This window comes from Catharus ustulatus, chromosome 1, assembly GCF_009819885.2.
Source record: "Catharus ustulatus isolate bCatUst1 chromosome 1, bCatUst1.pri.v2, whole genome shotgun sequence".
Taxonomy (NCBI): domain Eukaryota; kingdom Metazoa; phylum Chordata; class Aves; order Passeriformes; family Turdidae; genus Catharus; species Catharus ustulatus.
Window position 1 is genome coordinate 65,667,848 of NC_046221.1, and position 18,707 is coordinate 65,686,554.

Below are 18,707 nucleotides of genomic sequence, written 5' to 3' on the forward strand. Positions count from 1 at the left end.
CGAAATGTTTGCCAACACCCAGAGATGCGGCTTAAACTCAGTGCAGCTTGTATTCGTGAATTTACTGTACTTAAAATGCTGCTATTTTGCTGGCTTCTCGAACCCCACTCAAGTAAGCTCCTGTAACAGTCTGAGGAAAGTGCCTGTTTGTTGCCTGTATTAAAAAAAAGAAAAAAAGTAAATTGTTTCTAAAACTAATAGTACAGAATTTTAGTTCACAAGATCAGTTTTGTTTTTCTCAAGCATATACCTACATTTTTAAAAGTCGTGGAAAACGCCTTTTAAAAAACATTAAAGGAAACACTCGAGATTTTTAGCAACTTCAAAATTTGCAAGCAAGTCAGCTACAAAAGCAGCAGTCTGTTCTTCTATCGGCAGTTTAGTGAGGCAAGTTAAGTTCTGCCCCAATATCATCATGGTGCATTTGTTATGTTACCCCCAAGTGGAGTAACAGAAAGACAATTTGACTAAAAATTCATTTTACTCCTGACCTGAAATATGTGGCAGACTTCCCATGCCCAGTAATAATTATGAATAGAGAGGGTTCTGTGTCAAGAATCATTAGCATATTTATATAAGAGAATATTTATATATTACCTCTACATTAATGGTGCTGGTTAGCAAGAGATGATCTTCCATAAGAAACTGCTCCCAGTAACCATAATCAATGGTAACAAAGATACTTACCTCACCAGCAAAAAAAACTTTTCCTTGTATGTCTTCAGCTATCATGTCGTAAGCTTCACCGCTGCCCCCTGTCTTCACAAAACTGTACGCCATCTGCAGCCAAGGGTCATTGCTCCATCGAGTAACAAAAAACTTCACTGGGTCAGGAACCTCCTGCATAACCAAAATAGAAGTTAAACACTGCAAAGAGAAGTTCAGAATTGCACAGCTTTTTCTCAAACAGTTTCTAGTAATCTTTAGAGCATTCAGTATTGTTAAGATACAGATTAGATCACATTCCAGAATTAAATTCCTAATTTTTTTATTATAGTATTAACCACAAAGATAATTTGCTAGACTCCCCTGATGCCTAAAACATCACAGATGCCCTATTCTGAATGCAACAGATCTGCATATTGTAATACACCTAGAAGCACATGAGAAAAAACATCCCCCTCAAAAAGCATACACACATGCTGTTGTAATCAAATATAATACTGATATTATTCAACATGTTTGTATGTATAATGTAAGCAATTTTTGTCTTGGTTAGGCATAATGCTTGTTACATCTAGCTTGTTAAATCTCAAAATTCAATTTTCATTTTGGAGATAATTTTATTCCAATGGATAAATGAGATTATTTATCTAAGATCAGAAAATAAGCTGTCTTTAAAACTAGGGTCAGGGAGAAAACAAAAACCAGGAAGTCAGGGTCTGGCTGAACCATGACAAGTAATACTGGGTATTCTTTTTCACATTGCAGCACAAATCCCATAGTTTTCTGCCAAAAAGAGCCTGAGTAACACTTGTATGAAGGCTTAGTCAACTACAGCTGTGTGTTACTCCAGAGGAGCTCATGACAAGTAAACAGAAGCAGCTCTGGTTGCCTCTTGAGCAATATCTGGTGTCGACACATAAATTCCATTCAGTCAGCACATGAGAAACTCAAGCTTAAGCAATTTAGACAAGGACCAGCCAAATATGACAAGTTGTATGGATGTCCCAGAAGTAGCTCTGGAACACCCCTGAGGCTATCTTGTCTTTGAAAAATCTCACTGCATCATCCTCAGGTGACTGAAATTCACAACTGCTGTAAACCATGGAGACAGCCTTGAAAATCACTCTTTTGGATCACAGTGGCACTGAAACCAAAGACCCATTTGCTACATTTTCATAAGATCAAGATAGAAGTATGCGAACTTCCACTGCATGTGGTTCCAGTAACAATAAAGCCATTACCAAACATGTTTCTAAGAATAGTTGAGTTTTCAGATACTGAAGCTCTCCCAAGATCATTAATCCTAACACTTGAACCATCAGTGAAACTTGAGAGATCATCCCTGAACACAATCATTCCTGGGGATTTAACTGCTCTAAGTAAATTAATTGAGGTATTATTGTCTCTAGAGTGGAATGCAAATATCATTGCTAAGTGATAGTGTTTTGCTTGCCCCAGACTTCTCTGATTTTCCTATTAGTTTTTATCCTTATGATGATCTGGGAGAAGGAAAAAAGGTAGAAATTTTTATCTAGTGGGTTTTTTTACATTCAGGATGTAGGGCTCTTGCTAAATCATTTTGCCCATACCTCCATCCCAAAACAGCTGAGAAAGGGGCTGTTAGTAGAAGAGAAATGGATTGGATTGGTTTGGGGCTGTTGTAATTTCAGTTCCCTTGGCATGGGGAATAAATCAAATTCATCTAGCTTAAAGATCTTATCACATATTAGAAGTGGTGATGACCAGAAAAAAAGTGACAACTAAGAAGTATGTTTTGTGTAACCTGCTTAAGTACCACTTTTAATTAATCTTGCTTTTTAAAAGCATTTTAAAAGATGATAGTTCATTTCTATTTTTCAGTTAGATACTCCTGTCCTTCAGAGAGATCTAAGATACATTATACATTTTTCACACAAGAGACCAAAAATTGTGCATTTTTAGTATGTCTCAAAGAAAACTTATTCCCTGAAACTGTCAAGAAAAGAAAAATAGTTTCAAATATCAAAGGTCTGCCTATACATCATGAAGTACTACACTTGAAAGCTTTATTGTGGTGACAAGTTAATTCATCTCTTAATAAAAGAGGCTTCTCTTACCTGCTCCTTAAACAGCTCTCGGAGTACAGTCATACACTGTTGCAGTACTTGTTGATCATCTATATTCTTAATGGTTGTCACAGCATCTCCAGTGACCACTGACATTAAAATGCTTTCTTTGCCCTAAAAACAAGACCTTATTAAGTATTTCATAAACAGTGTCTTTTAATTGGTATTACAAAGATATTTTCACTTGCAAAGCAACTGTTCTAGAGAAAAGTGGATTTGATTCCTTGGAACAAAGGGTGCATATTCTACAATATTTATGCTCAAATTACTACATCTTCTGATGTATTGTTCACAGATCAGTTACAGTTAGCCCCTTTTACAACTTCCTGAATTCACTGAAAACTTTCTATCTACCTACTTAAAAAGGCTGTACATCCCCAAAAATTACATTGATAGTGTTATTCTTTGTGCACCCTCTTAAGCTTCAGTTTTTGTGCCAAATTTTCAGCTCAGCTGTACTCCATTTTCAAAATGCAGTGACAGAGAGAGTCTGTTTAAATACTAAACCAATATTAGGTTCTTACCAGCAGATTTTGGACCAAGAAATGAAAGGTCACATCTACTGGTATTTCCTTCCACTTCATGACATCTGCTACCATGCAGAAGTTTTAGAGGTGAAGTGGTAAGCAGGGAAGAGCACACAGGTTTCTCAGTGCCTTTAAAGAACTCTGACTCTCTTGTTTATAACAGGCAATAATTCTTCTTTGCTAACTTTGATAACTAGTACAGAATAGCTATCAAGCAAATTAAGCATTTTATGTAGGGTCTCTGGACAGCACCAGCACACTGAACCTCTTGTAGCCTGAGCTTAAGAGTACTGGAGAGAACTCATTTAAGCAAAGTTGTATACAAGCACAAATCAGGCAGTAACAGCACAAACGCCACAGAATGGTTTCCTTTTGGAGTAAGACATCAGGTTATGAAATGGCCTTTTAATTGGTGCCAAGTAGCAAACAGCAGTTGTTGTAAAAGTATGAAAAGGTATAATATAAATGTGTAATGTATCTGCTTGGAACTGGCAGGGAAGAGAAACGTGATGTTAATCCACTGGTTTAAATTTCCTTTGAAATTCATGAGACTGACCCTACAGGGCTCAGGTTCATGCAGAACTTGGTCTTTGTCTTCTCTTCTGATATTCCAAATAGTTATTGAGACAACTGCAAGCCAGTAAGTATTAATAAGTCAGCATGACCTTTTTAACAGGATTTTAAGTGATTTAATAACAGAACATAAGTCCTAAGCTGGAAGTGACTAGTAGCCTTTTTCCCACATTAGTAGGTTTATAGTAAGGTATTACAGCCTTGTCTTCAGTAGAGATTGAGAGTGTACTTGCTTGTTTATCAGTCTGTATCCAAATAATGGAAAACATTCCCATTAATTACACCAAAATATTGATGAGCTTTATTATTGATAAATAAGACTGCTTCTACTGCTTTTAATAGTTGCAGGTGGGTAGGGGGAAGAGAAGAAAAATGTTGTTGTTCAGTAATTACTGCACCTAGATTTCAAACTGAATTTATGAAGAGCCAAGAGAAAATACAGCTGGCATATATCATACCTCTGGATCCATGTCATAGAAGACACTAAAGAGCCCACGTTGGCTGCAGTTGGGTGGAACATGACCAAAAAAATCAGCTCCTTGAATTTTACTGTCCCAAAATCTATATGGAAACTGCAAAGCAATCTAGAAAGATATTAAAAAATGGAATTTAAGCATTTCATACCACAAAACTCGTAACAGGATATGGTATATGTTCTTCTAATACATTTTTCTGTTTCCACTCATTTAGACACAGCTCTTCCTGTGAGTGGGTTTCAACAAAGAATATATGAACCAGTTATCTAAGGGGGACAGGCAAAGGAAAAAATAATGTCATAAATTGCAAATGCACAGAATATCAAATCCACAATGGAAGTAATTGGTAAAATGCTCAAGGAATTCAGCAATTTTTTTAAAAAAACCTAATTATAACTTAAATGAGTATCCTATATTTGGAGTTTCTTAATCTTATCTTTAATTTCAACATTATTATAATCCTCTTTCTGGCATTACTTTGTTACTGTTTTGTTCTAAGCACACATCTTACAGGGGAACTTTTCAGGAGAGGTTGTGTTTTTGTATTGGGAAAAGGTAGGTGATTTTACACTGGTCAAACACACGACTTTCAGTGTTCTTCACAAATACTTTATGAATTTACTAGGTTAAAATGGCCTAAAGTAAACACATTATTGGAATGCTGAAAGATCCAAGAGCATTGTTAATCAAAATTAGGCACAAAATGTCTAAGCCATGAAATTCTTCTGCAAACAGTTTCTTTTAAAATGCCATTAAGCTGTGAAAACTAAGAAACAGAAATACATGTGATCCCCAATAACATTTTGCTCTCCTGGGCTACTGTATGCAAGTAAAACATAAATGTAAGTTTATGCATCATAAACCCTGATAAATACACTGCAAAAGCAACAGGGACAAAACAGCCAATGTTTGTATGAAAAGAAAATTCAAGATAATATGAAATCACTTACTTTCTCAATGACTCCTGCTCCCAAACTATTAATGGCTTTAATTTTTTTTTCTGACAGTGGAGGATTAAACTGAATGGCATTTTTCTGAAGAAGGGCCAGTGGTACAGTCACTAATACCTGAAAGAAATAGCTACAATCACAACAGTACCAAAACCTGAATACAGCACTTGAGCCTCACTGCATCCTCCTCACTATCTTGGATTATGCTAGTAGGATGCAGTGTAATAACACACCAGACATTTCTAGATTAGTGTCTGGTTTTAGTTCCCAATAATGAATGTCTTACATTCAGGTGAAAACACATCCCACAGTTCACTGATTTTAAGTCATAGTCTGTTGAACTGCTTGTATCACAGTGGGTAACCGTGCTACCAATACTTCAGTAAATGATAATCAACGGCTCTCAGATTAACAAAACTGTCTGTTTGAAATGAGAGATAGATAGTCAGTGGTTTGGTTTCAATTCCTTCAGAGATTCCTGCTCTTTAAAATACACTCAGTAACACTGCTGATGTCAATCCAATCTTTATCAAGTTTATGTATCATTTTAAAAATTACTGAAAGCTAAATTACTCAGCATGAAGAGGTGGGGGTACAGGGAATAAGAGAGACTGAGAAATAGGGGTTGTCAAATATTGGAAATTTTAACAAGATACACATGCTAAGTGGGGTACAGCTGAGCAGGCAATGGAACTAGGTAACGTAAATATCACTTCAAAGACCAGATAAAAATCTATTTGCTTCACATTTTTAGTACTACCCTTCATAGCCCTTAGTTTTTCAAATCAGCTCATACTCAAATCTCAAAGCATGCTCACCAAAATTAAGACTCAAAAATTAGACCCAAATAAAGGCCACTAAAATACTTGAATATTCATCTTTGAATGGGGAGAAAATGAACTAAATAGTCTTCCAAGAGGAAGAAAAAAAAGGACATTTATTGTGCATTCTCTAAAATTCTTAGTCTTGAAGCATACTTGGTACCTTTTGTGTTGTCCACACTGTTCCATCTGCAGTAGTGACCTGCACTTCTTCACCAGAATAATCAATACTCTGAACCTATTAAAAGACACATTGAGAGACTGCACTACAAAGTGTACTTATGCAATGCAAATTCCAGCAAGAATAGCTGAAATAGCACTGATCAGTAATCTAGAAAGTAAGACAAATTTTCAGAGAAATCCTGAAAGATAAAAAATAGCCTCCATGAAGCTGAAAAAGAAAAATCATCATGATTCTAACATGCAATAGTTATTATCATCATATTGCAATAGTTAAGTACTGATAGTCCTCAGGGAGAACTTCAGAAATGTTGAAATTGTCCTCTTGGTTTTTTTTAAAGGCAAATAGAAACAGTCACAGGCACAGATTTGCCTGGTCCCAAATACAAATGTTTGACAGTTTTTCAAAGCAATCCAAGACAGGCACTGCATCAATGTTTTCCAGACTCACTGGGAAATTCAGCCGAATGTCCAGCCCTTCTGCCAACTTCTCAATCACCGTTGAATATCCCACAGTTAGAAGAGTATGATCTCCAGCAAACTGGGCAAAAAATTCATTGTGGTCCCATGAGCGTGCAGATACCTGTAGACAGAACATAATTGGCTGTTTCTACTGGTGAGGGGATATGGGTACTATGAAAAGTTCCACAGTTTAGAAGAAGCCTAGCCTCTTTACAACTGGAAAAAAATAAAAGTGTATCACCAGAATTTGTGGCAATGCTGACAAAATCAAAGTGCTTATTTACCAAATGCTAGTACATATGAATTGCTGGATTAAGAAAAGTCAGAACATGAGTTGGTCACTAGCATGGAAATTGTGGCTCTGCTTAGTAGAGAAAACAAGGAAAATAGCACAAAAATCCAGGTGAATTCAAGTGTATTTATTTCAGTTGTCTGTATCTAGCAAAGTAATCAGATTTTACAGCCTTAGAACTTTATATAAAAATGGAAATACCTTATTTCTCAACATGAAGGGGAAAATAAGACACAAAAAATCCCCAACTTGATGGAATTTTTCTGTCACTTTGGAGGTTGTTCCATGATACCTTTCAATGACCTGGTCTCCCAACCCCTGCAACCTTGTAGTTAATAAAACAGTGGTATTTGCACTAAGCAATTGCCACTTAGCAGTGAAAATTCTGAAACAATTCTCAAACTACTACTCAGATGCCAATTCCTATCATTGCAGATTAATAAAATCAATGATATTTTGATTTTAAAATTGAAGGTAAGGCAGATTTTTGTATCTTTCCTTAATTCCCGGGCACTCATGGAATATGAACACATGGCCTATCAAAATATTTTCCAGTGACTGCTCTGGTATAGCATTGTCTTGCAGATTTCTGTTATGTTCTTGTGCACTTCTCAGTTCAGATTTGTGGTTCTGCACATATCAGTCTGGTGTCCCATTGCTGTAGTAGAATGGACACTAAACGTCTTTAAATGTAGCAACTGGAGCTGCTTGGTTAGTGCTGAAGTCAGGAGGGCAGCCAAGTACCAGGTAGCCAAGAGAGATCCTAGGAATGGTCAACTGGGGCTCACCTCCAGGGGGTTGGAACACTTCAGGAGTCAAATGTGTTTATTCTCAATGTATGTAGCAGGACAGAGAAATACCTCAGTTTCTAAACAGAACTGAGAAGCAGAAGTCACACCCAACATCTGAGGAGTAACTCTCCTGTGAATCATATCACCCAGCATCTCAGCAAAATGCCCAGCTGCCATCTAACCATCTCCTCTCAACTTCTACTTAAAGAACGTCTCCCTGGAAGCATGTCAGGAACTCCCATCAGATGAAATACGGCAGTGTTGGAGTCAGTGTCTCAGTGCTTTCAAACAACAGGTTATGGGTGTAGGAATAGTTGGGATAGCTGATTCGTCCTCTAGGGCCATAGAATGGATCAGGTGATTTCTCAGCGTTACTTCCAACTCTGTCTTCTGTGCAGCTCAGTCACTTCAGGACACAGCTGTCAAAACTCACCTGAGAGAGATTGCTGCCACAAGCATATTCCAAATTACTGAGATGGAACTGTAGTACTTTTTCTTCCAGCTCACTGAACTGGATACCAGACTCCTGAATAAAGGCTTTATAGATCTCTTGTATTTTTTCTGGGAAAGAACACATTTAAAATAAGAATATATGACAATATGTCAGAAGTGGTACTGCATTTTAACATACTGTTCCCCAGATCATAAGATTTTCATGCTTATTGCTAATTTGAACCAAAATGTTTTTCTTCTCATAGAAAAAAAAAACAACAAACAAACCAAGTGATAGAGTACAACTTCATTGTTTACTCACAGGTTTCTGAGTAAGACAGGAGAGAAATTAATTGTTTAGCTATCATCAATATACAGTTGAAGATTTCATGTAAAAAACTCTAAGATAATGGAGGATCCTTGCAAATAAATCCTGATTACTTTTTTACAGCATCGAAGAACTGAGAGATTTGATCTAGGGTTCACTGAAAAACATAGGAGTTATTAATTCTGTCTCACAGAATCCATGCTGAAGAGATTTGGGAGGCAGACATTTCTGAGTAAGTTTATTTTTTGCTGGTGAGTTTACAAGCTGTAAGTGTGGTAGGAGGCGTTACCAATGGAGATGGGACTATTCCTGCCAGCAGAAGGCTTTGATCAGGCTCTTTTTTAGGCAGATTAGTCAAAAAGTGTAAGAGCTAAGTTTAGCTACAGCCTGCTTCAGCCAGAAGCAAGCATTTTGAACTGCTAGTGATGCTAGTTATACTGAAAAAGCTACCTCATGAAAAGATACAATATCAGAAATATCTATTGGATTTAAGGTCAGATGGGACACCCATAAACTTTTTTATAAATGTCTGATGTAAGAGCCAATTTAATATAGAACTTTATGAACACAGCCAGTATCTTCATTTTGCAATATGTCTCACTTACCACCAAGAGGAACATCCTGATGTTGGGTTTTATCTTTTCTCCACTCAGAGACTACATCTAGGATGGCATTGAAATGAAAGTCCATACGTTTATCAATAGTGGGATCTGTTATCCTTCCACCTTCCTGGATCAAGTCACATTTCTCCCCTAGTTTGTGCATTTTAATGCCAAGCTTAAGAAAAAGACATTTTATTGCTTTTTTAAGTATGGAAAAACTACAGCACCCAGCCTGCTCAAAGTTACTTAACATAAGGTGAATGCCTCAGATTTAAGTGATACATTTAAAAAAACATCAACAACGTTACTCAGAGTAACTATTGTTCTCTTCAAACTGAAATACCAACAATCCTTCTGACTGTCAATTGTCCACAAATTAGTTTTTTCCCCACTTTTCCAGCCTTTCCTTTATTGAGAATGCACAGAAACCTCCTCTGCAACTTTCCTGTCAGGCAAGGGCTAGTACAGAAATTTAAAGTCTGGTAATCAAACCAGTCTCCTTTATTTCTACCTCTGTTTATTTTCTAAGTCACAATTAAAATCAGTTGCTTTCTACAACTTCCTGGTGTCTGAGGCCCAAACAGTTCCCTGAATTCAGGAATTGACAGGATATTGCTTGCCAGTTACCACCAATGATATTAACAACCAAGCAAAGGAGGAAATATTTGGAATTAAACCTTGCTTTGCTTGTCCAATCGGCATGGAAAATGCAACAGAGCTAAATTCAAATAACAACAATTTTGTGCTCTACAGAGTCAATCCAAAGAAAACAGCACAAACATGATACTAATTTTGTCTAGGGCCTTGTTACTTAGGGGATGCTCCAGGGTTTTTCACATGTCCTCACATCTCTCTAGGCTATTGGTCACCACTGCAAATCTTAAGATATAGTTGTACTTTCAATGAAAAATTACATTAAATTACCACAAAGGAAAGAGAATCTGAAGTGTATCCAGAAGTCATTGTTCCCCATTTCATAAATAAAACATGATTTTTTAAAGAAACTAGAATTCCTTTGTGGCACTACAGGGCACTAAACAATTAAAACTGCATGGGCTGGATTTGCACATGGAGACATTCAGATTCCTACCTCCAAAAAACTTCAACCAAACCAGCAAGTAATAAGAACTTTTAAAGAAATTGAACCGCAGCATGTTTGCATCAGTAGCAATTTAGTTGTTAGACATGTTAATCTTAACTTGAGGAGAATTTAACTAGAAATACCGAGAGGCAGCAAAGGCAAATCCATCACAGAAGCAGTAGCCTCCCACTGTAAAGCCTTTCTCAGGCCTAAGGAAGGCTGCTGGGGACCTTTTATGTTACTATCTATAGAAAAGAGGAAAAAAGTGATTTCTTCTGGTTCTGAAGCTGGAGCTACCTTGTTTTTCTTTACATAATATGCCTGAAACCATTCTACAGCCCTTCTCTGTTCCCAACTGTTATCAGAGATACATTAGCAACACGGAGTTTACTTACAATGCAGAACAGGATTTTAATCATGTCACAAGAAAAGGACTCCCACCCTTACCCAGCCATCTGAGCCTGGCTTTAACAAGTTTTTCACTAGTGATAATCATGACCACTGCAGGAACCCACTTGCTCACACATTAGTGCCATGGGGTTGTTGACACATCCATTGACGATTTGTGCACCTCTTCCAACAGTGACTCCTGTGAATGTCTTATCGTCCCACACTCGGCCACCAATTCTGTCTTTAGCTTCTAAGACAATGACCTGTGGCAAAATGCAGCTCAGTGAATTGTAAAATTTAATTCTGTTAAACATATCTGTTCAACTCCAGAGCCAAGGAGAAAACAAAACACAAAAAAATCCCCAGAGCAATCCAGCAATGTTAGCTATCTTAACACTTTTTTTAAAATTTCTGGATTATTTGTAGTTAATTTATGCATTTAAATCATCTTAGAAAGGTTACACTTTGGGATACACATATACAAATATAACTGTTACTTTAGAAACAATCTTAACAAAAATAAGCCTTATTTTAAAAAAAGCTCAAGATTTATTCAGGAAATCTCAAAATTGGAGTTTAAGGCATGCTACAGGCTATTAAACACAATGATCTGGGTGCAGTGTCTATACAAAATATATGCTGCATGCTGTTTAATTTTAGATAAAATAAATGCTGGTTTTAAACAGCAGGTTTACTTAGTAAAACCCCAGATTTCATAAATTAATTAGGAGGCCTTATGCATATATATATATATATACACACACACATACATACTTGTTTGTAACAAAAATGTAGGCTTTTTGGCTTTTTTCTTTTTGATGAACAACACTTTTCAAGGCAGAGAAAGTCTGATTTTTTTAAGTAATGTACTTTAAAGCTTCTTACCTTAATTCCAAAGTTGTGCAGTTGTCGGGCTGCTGCTAATCCTGCTGCACCAGCCCCAACAATAATGACAGATTTCTAAAAAATATTAAAGTATTTAAATAAAAATAGTTAGAAATAACATACAAATTGTAATTTCACTCTCATTTGCTAAAGGTAAAAATGTTTGTCGGTTTCAGAAGTCTAGGCTCTCTTGTCATCTAATATAATCTGTGATAACTTTTAAATATGGCAGGCCATGTAATATCAAAAAAAGATCAGTGGTAGCTCTGAAAATTAGTTTTTAAGGACTTCAAAAAGAAGATGCCTCAGTTTCTTTTAACAGAAAGAGCAGAAATTATCAGGAACAAAAGTAGGAATGTAATTGAATTTATCAGACAAGAAATATACTTACCTTGTAAGGATTGGAATCATAGATTTGGTTAACCAGTAAAGACTATTTGATAAATGAAAAACATCTACAAATACACTTTCCAAACGTGACTTACAATTTCTAGAAGATATTCCACAGAATACATTAATTTAATAAGTTTTGGGTGCTATCTAACAACTTGCTAGTCATAAACATGTTCCCTTTTAATCAGAGTTCTTGCAAAACAACATGGAATAGCACTTTCCTCACCTATGGAAGCAGAGGTGTATTATAGAAGACCCAGAATCTGTTATTTTTAACACAGTTCCCATCCATTTGAACAGCACATGGGAAACACAAATCCTTGGAATGGATTTCACAGATTTTAGTGGGAAAAAAATATCTTTCTTGGAAGCAGTCTAATTTATGTAGTTTCCATACCCATTGAAGGCATAAGAGAACAATGTTAAAAACTTTCCATATATTAGGTTTTAGATGTTTTTTTTTTTTAGATTTTACCTATCATTTCATGCATTTATGTAAAAAAGAATCCAGAACCAAAAAAATTATTCCATGCACCTTGTAGTTTTATAGCATTAATAATGTAGGGACTATTACAGCAACTTACATTGTGGTATTCCTTAGGAAGAAGATACTGGTCAGGACTGACTGACAAAATTCCTGTATTAATTAGCCCTTTCCTTGTCATAAAATACAAGATCCTCTCCATTTCCTGTACACAGCGGATCCGTACAAGCCCCCGAACAATTATATGGTGGATACATTTTTGAGGAGTGAGAGCCTCCTGCCAAGGGGAAAGGAAGAATAGAGATTGTTGATTTTCTAATATTCCGTTTATTCATATGGTTACATAATATTTAAATTGTAAACCAAATGGTAAAAAATCATGACACAGGCTTCTGAGAGCATTTTAAAATAACTTTTTTGTGGAAATTTCTTGTTAGTGAGCTTTACACAGTAAGGTAACAATTTATTAAGCAAGATTAGCATGAAATAAAACCAAATGTGTCTACAAGAGACTTTTGATAACTCCATGGTGTATTCTAGTAGTACAGGAATGGTATTGAAATGGATTCCTGTTTACAAATGAAGCTACATGGTGGCAATGTTCACAATGGCATTCCAGTAAAATCTATTCCAAAATGGCATTCTGAGGGAACCTTTCACATAAATGCAGACATCCCTATCAGAAAGCTTCGGTATGTGGAACTTCAGCATTTCTATCAAAGGCAGTGCCATAGGCTTAGCCTAAATAAAGAGACAATCACTGCCCTGTCCAATAGGTTAAAAAAATGAAAAATCATGAATCACAACAAAACACTGTTTCAACATGTGGAAGCATCCCTTAAAAAATTAATAGCTGGGCAGGCACTGTAGAGTTTTAATAATTTTAAAACTTTTGATTTTTACTGCAGAAGAAGCTCCTATGCATTAAATCTTGAGGAGAGAGGGAGGAGAGAAAAAATTCTCAGCCCCAACAAGCCCCCAAAACCTGGCCAATCTTAGAATGAATTTTCAAAAACATGGGAGCAATTTTTCTGGAGCATAGACATCCAAGAAGTGAGTCCCCATCCCAGAAAAGCTGCTATCATTTTTAAACAAACAAATTAACTATCAGCATCTCATACCTTGCAGTTCGTGTACCACAAAGCCAAAATCAAGTTTCTCAATGCCAGGTACATGGTAGGGTCTCGTGAATATTCTGGGAACTCATAGAGCTCATCCAGTTCCATGACATCTGGCCTCACACAAAGTGCTTTCCCACATTCATTGGGCTGGTAAAAAGGCTGGAAATACTTGTTCATACCTGCAACTGAATAAACACACACCAGGAATTAGTAATACTCCATCATGTCTTCTTTGAGTCCTTCTCCCTCTAAAACAATCCACTGGCCTCACACAGGTAACAGGTAAGGAAGCTTTCCAGCCTCTAGGTACTCCAGAATGATTCCATTTACGTGGCTGTCCTCTCCCCTGCCCTCTAGGCTGTGCATTAATTATTGTCTTGCTGCCTCATGGGTACACCTTGGACCTATCAGAGCTGAAGTTTTGTCAAAGAAACAGTAATGTTTAATGGTGCTTCAAGGCCATGAGGAGTCAAACAAGGAGTATGATCTAAATTCAACTCTGAAGACTAGCATCACTGTAGAGACTCAAGCAGGACTCTGAACTCCTTTCTTCTTCAACTCCCAATACTGCCCAGAGGGAGTAACAATTATCTTCCACATTCAGTATTGGTAGCACTATGTAATGAAGTTTTCTGTTAAGCAGATATAACATCTGTTGAACATATGAACAGATCTATTTTCAGCACCTAAGGAGAACAAAACCTGCTAAGACAACACAGAAGCAGAAATTTCCTCAAAGCACTCGGAGTGTGACATTCCTGAATTATCTTTCTCAATACCTCACCTATTCTGCTGATCTGCATTCCCAGCCTGTTACTAGCAAAAAAAAAAAAAACAAAAAAAAAACCTAAAGGGAATCTGAGTGCCTTAAGAAATCAAATTCTTTTCTTCAAAGCCTCAAAGATCCACAATATCAAACCTAGCAGAATCCTGGGGGTTTTTTTTGATAAATCTTCATTTCCTTAAGAATGCAAACAGTCTTTAAGTACCCACATGATAATTTCCTGTTTCTATACATAAACGACAGTGGCACACAGAAAGCCTCTGCAGTCTGTGCTTACTCCCTAAAGAGAAGCCACAAGAAATGTAATTACCTTTATCTTACAAACAAACAAATGGCATCAAACGACAGAGGCAGTCACACAGAGACTGTATTAGTTCTCAGAACAGAACCAGTGTTCTAAATCAGGGCAATTAATGTGCCTTATAAACTCAGTTATAAGACAAAATTTATCACACCTATTTAAGCAACAGAGCCCTGCAGATGGCCCTTACCAGTCACATTAGGCACGCTCTTTAGGTGCTCTAACTTCACAAGGTTGGATTCACCAGGTGACCGATTAGTGCTGGTACAGGATGGACTCATGCCCACGCAGTCTGGATAATATGCAGCTAGAAAGGGAGCTGCCACACTGTCTTTCAGCAAAGGAGGGAGTATGAGCATGGAGTACCACCAATGGTCTGAAACTTCAGCCACTCTCTGGCCAAGCGGAGAAGTGAAGGACAGAGGGGAGAAGAGAACACGTCAGTACTTAAAAACATTGGAAAATGAACCAATTTCCCCCCTCCCTCTAAAACTGAGACCAAAAAGCACTAGCAGTACCAATCTCAGAATTTCAAGCCATAAAGACATTTTCTCTCCCTCTTTCCCCTTCCTCAGCCTGACACAGAAAACCTGTAGTATTGATCTCTTCTCAGACATGGAGCTGAAACTTCACAAACTCCACACCACGTGGAAAGCAAACAAATGAGACATGCCATAACAACACATCTATGACTTATCAGGCCCTTTATAAATCATTTACAGTCACTTATGCATCCAGAAATCTGAACTTACAACTAACACTAACTGATCAATTGAATTTAGGTCTGCTAGCCCCATCAAAGACCTTCTAGAACCCTAAGAAATGCTATTGATTCACCCTTAATTTACAAGTCAGACATGCATTAGGGAAACAAAGCCACAAAGTCTCTACAAGAGTCAACAAGCCTTAATGTGTTCCCTGTGATAGAAGTACCTCAGGTACACTTGTGAACATGGCTTATTGAACATAAGTTTACATGAAATCAGAAATGCAGGGTGACGTGATCACAAATCCCTTAAAACACCAACATATATTTTGTATGTACATGTTGTGTTACGAGGGAGAGGAGAGAGAAAACATGCTTGTGTTCTCTTGCAGTCTTCAAAAAAGTGAGACTAGCTTGACTAAAGATAGAAATCACCTGAAAGACAAGGAAATTTTAGGATGGGGAATTTCACCTGAAAGCTGGCAACTGAATATTATTTTTCCTGATCAAAAATGAGAATTAGGAGCAAACTTTGAGTCACAGGCCACGACTGAAGGACACCACAAACTGCTTGAAAGCTACTTAGTTTGGTAAGGGAAAAGAGGAAAAAAATGAGAAAATAAAAGGCCCTAGGCTCTGTTGCAAATAGTGTCTGACTATTTCCAGAGCAAAATGCATAAATAATGACATAATTGGTCAAAGGAAAAAAAAAGGAAAATAAAAAAGGAAATAAATATGCCATGCTTTAAGATTGCTTTCATGTTCTAGGACAAATGAGGAAGAACAGCCACTACTCACCAAATCCTCAGGCATGGAACACTGGTCTGAGCCCTCAGTCTGAAAGAAAAGTGAATGGTCTGAGAGCTATTCTTAAGCCATACAGAAAAAAAATAAGTTTCTTATGGTATAATTCTCTATTTTTTTTAAAGTGCTTAGTGTTAGCCTTCTGTAGTAGATATAATTGTTTAAAAAAAAAGTAGAGAAATATGTAGGTTAAAAACACAACACACCATAAAGCAAAAGCACCCTAAAAATGTTTCTCATTTGTTAAGTTAGTTTCTACTGATCAGACATTAAAATATACATTCTATTCCATAAAATGGGGCGGAACACTGAAACAAACAAATTCAGAAAAAAAAATAAAGAATTTCACAGAAAAATTCTGGAAATATCCCCATTTCTCCAGAGCAAGTCTTCTAGTCTAGACTATAAAAGAGAGTTTCTTCTTTATTTTAAGAGTATCTTTATCACAGAGTTTCAAAATTAAATGCTGATTCTTCAGTTTTTCATATGGTCACCACTTTCAATTTTTTTTTTCATGTTATAAGTGTCATATAGTTTTTATGGCACTTTAAGGTCTCTTTCAAATTTCAGGAGTTATCTTCATGCTAAAGCTGAAACTTTTCATGTAAAGCTCCATGACAGACTTGATAACAGTTAGGAAAAGCTCACTGAACTATTCAACTGCTTTCCTCAATAATGAAGATAGGCCAAACAAAACTGAAACAAGCATTTTGGTGTATGTATATTTTGGACATGCTGATAATAATCCCCTAGCTGAAGGATTTTACCATTGCTTGTGCAAAGATATTTCAGATACTTCTTTATTGACATTTCGTGCCAGAAAACAAAATGTCAAAGTAGCATGTAGGCCTGTCACTGTGCAGCTCTCCAGGCCATCAGACCATCATATTGACATTAGAGACACTGAGCAGCAAGCAAGAAGAAATTAATTTCTGCAAACAAGAAATACCAACTTGTTAAGTTTCAATATGAGCAAAACTGTTGCATGATACCTTGGTGGAATTGTTCAGTTTCATACCACATCTGTAGGTTTTTGCTATTTGTGGTGTCAGCTGGATTTCCTTTGTCAGCTGACGCCATTTACCACATTCTGGCTTTGTGCACTGCACCTACAAGTTAAAAAACAAACATGTTCTTACTTGTTGATTGTGATTACAGATAAGATTAATGCAACTTCAATAACCAGTTAGAAAGAAGCCAAACGTGAGAAAGTTTTAAAATATAATTGTTACATATGTTCTTGTGTAATCATCAGGTCACAAGTAGAGTTTGATCTACAGAAATTTTGTACTCATCTCCTGTAAAACTGAATTTCTGCACAGAATCTAAGGCCAAAATTAATTCAATTCCCCATTACTAGGGTCTTTGGTGGACTTTGTGAGTATTACTTCAAAAATATATTTTTCATCACTTAAAGAAAAAAAAAACAACCTCAAACAAAATACCACTACCACCAAACTTCCTTCCATTCCCATCTTTTTTCTGCTCTCTTTAACAGGGAAATACAAAATCTGATTTCAAAGGCTTTCACATTCATACCTTCCCTGCCAAATCTTATTCTACCTGATAATCACAGCTGCTGCTTCAATGAAAAGTAACAGAAGATTGGTCTTTGTGAGGTGTGGAGAAAGTCTCCAACAGTGGAGGAGCTGATCAGAATTTTTATCTTGAGCTTTTCCACAATCCTCCTAATACCAGGGGAAAAAAACCCACAAAAACTCAGCTGACCTGCTGCTCAAACAGCAGTATATCAGAAAAACATCAGAACATCACATTCCTATTAAATAAATCACCTTTCACCTTACCCAGTAAGGAAGCTGTTGATCAGCCATAAAAGCTTTTGGACTGGGCTCACTTTTACCATTGCTTGTCCAAATCCTTTTCCAGGCAGTGTATTTCTCATAACCATCTTTATGGCTAAGAAGAAAGAGAAAACAGCAAGCAGTCAGAAAATTGAATATCTAGTTCACTTCAAGCAATAACAGTTACTCTAAAATTAAACATTTTATATAAGGACGGAGAAATAAGTCTGTAGAGAGCACTGTATTTCTGCTGTCAAAAGGAGGGAATCATGGTTCTTACAACAGTAATAAATTGCATCCTGACCATTATATCCAGTTGCTTATGAGCACAATTCTTGGTATCTAAGGCCTGGACTGAGTGATGGGTACTGCTGAGCACATAAGCACACAAGTCTTGGTAGAGCTGGATGTAACTCCTACTCAAATGGGAAGGAGCTTGGAGCTGAAAGCACTCTGTCAGCCTGACAAGAGTCTTCACGGTCACTGAACCATAAGAGTTAGACTGATTTCTAACTGCTTTTTATTGTACTGCTTTAGAGAGACAAGATCTCCCGAATGCACAGTGTAAAGTGAATGTATAAAGGAAAACATGTTTACTCATAATTGTTCTTACACTTTAAAATTCTCTGACATTGTTAAAAAAGACAAAAGCTTCAAAATAATTGCAGACACAAACCAGCCTGCCTAAACTAACCAGTTCTGTTCACGCTGCCCTGTTTAAGTTAATTAGTCCATATAACACCTGCAGTTT

General features: G+C 36.7%; 1 protein-coding gene across 2 annotated transcripts in view; it reads right to left on the minus strand.

The window, feature by feature from the left end:
• The window catches only part of KDM1B (lysine demethylase 1B), a 24,677-nt gene continuing 5,970 nt past the window's right edge, over positions 1-18,707 (minus strand). For both annotated transcript variants that reach the window (XM_033060515.1, XM_033060505.2), the window contains 17 exons: positions 17,960-18,071; positions 17,147-17,263; positions 16,149-16,187; positions 14,835-15,039; positions 13,560-13,744; positions 12,539-12,715; positions 11,562-11,636; positions 10,802-10,939; positions 9,209-9,380; positions 8,277-8,404; positions 6,750-6,881; positions 6,282-6,356; positions 5,298-5,414; positions 4,330-4,455; positions 2,763-2,885; positions 688-840; positions 1-154 (listed from right to left, as the gene is read on the minus strand). In XM_033060515.1, coding sequence (XP_032916406.1) covers positions 71-154; positions 688-840; positions 2,763-2,885; positions 4,330-4,455; positions 5,298-5,414; positions 6,282-6,356; positions 6,750-6,881; positions 8,277-8,404; positions 9,209-9,380; positions 10,802-10,939; positions 11,562-11,636; positions 12,539-12,715; positions 13,560-13,744; positions 14,835-15,039; positions 16,149-16,187; positions 17,147-17,263; positions 17,960-18,071 — 2,158 coding nt within the window. In that variant the 3' untranslated portion in view covers positions 1-70. The remainder of the gene's footprint in view (positions 155-687; positions 841-2,762; positions 2,886-4,329; positions 4,456-5,297; positions 5,415-6,281; positions 6,357-6,749; positions 6,882-8,276; positions 8,405-9,208; positions 9,381-10,801; positions 10,940-11,561; positions 11,637-12,538; positions 12,716-13,559; positions 13,745-14,834; positions 15,040-16,148; positions 16,188-17,146; positions 17,264-17,959; positions 18,072-18,707) is intronic.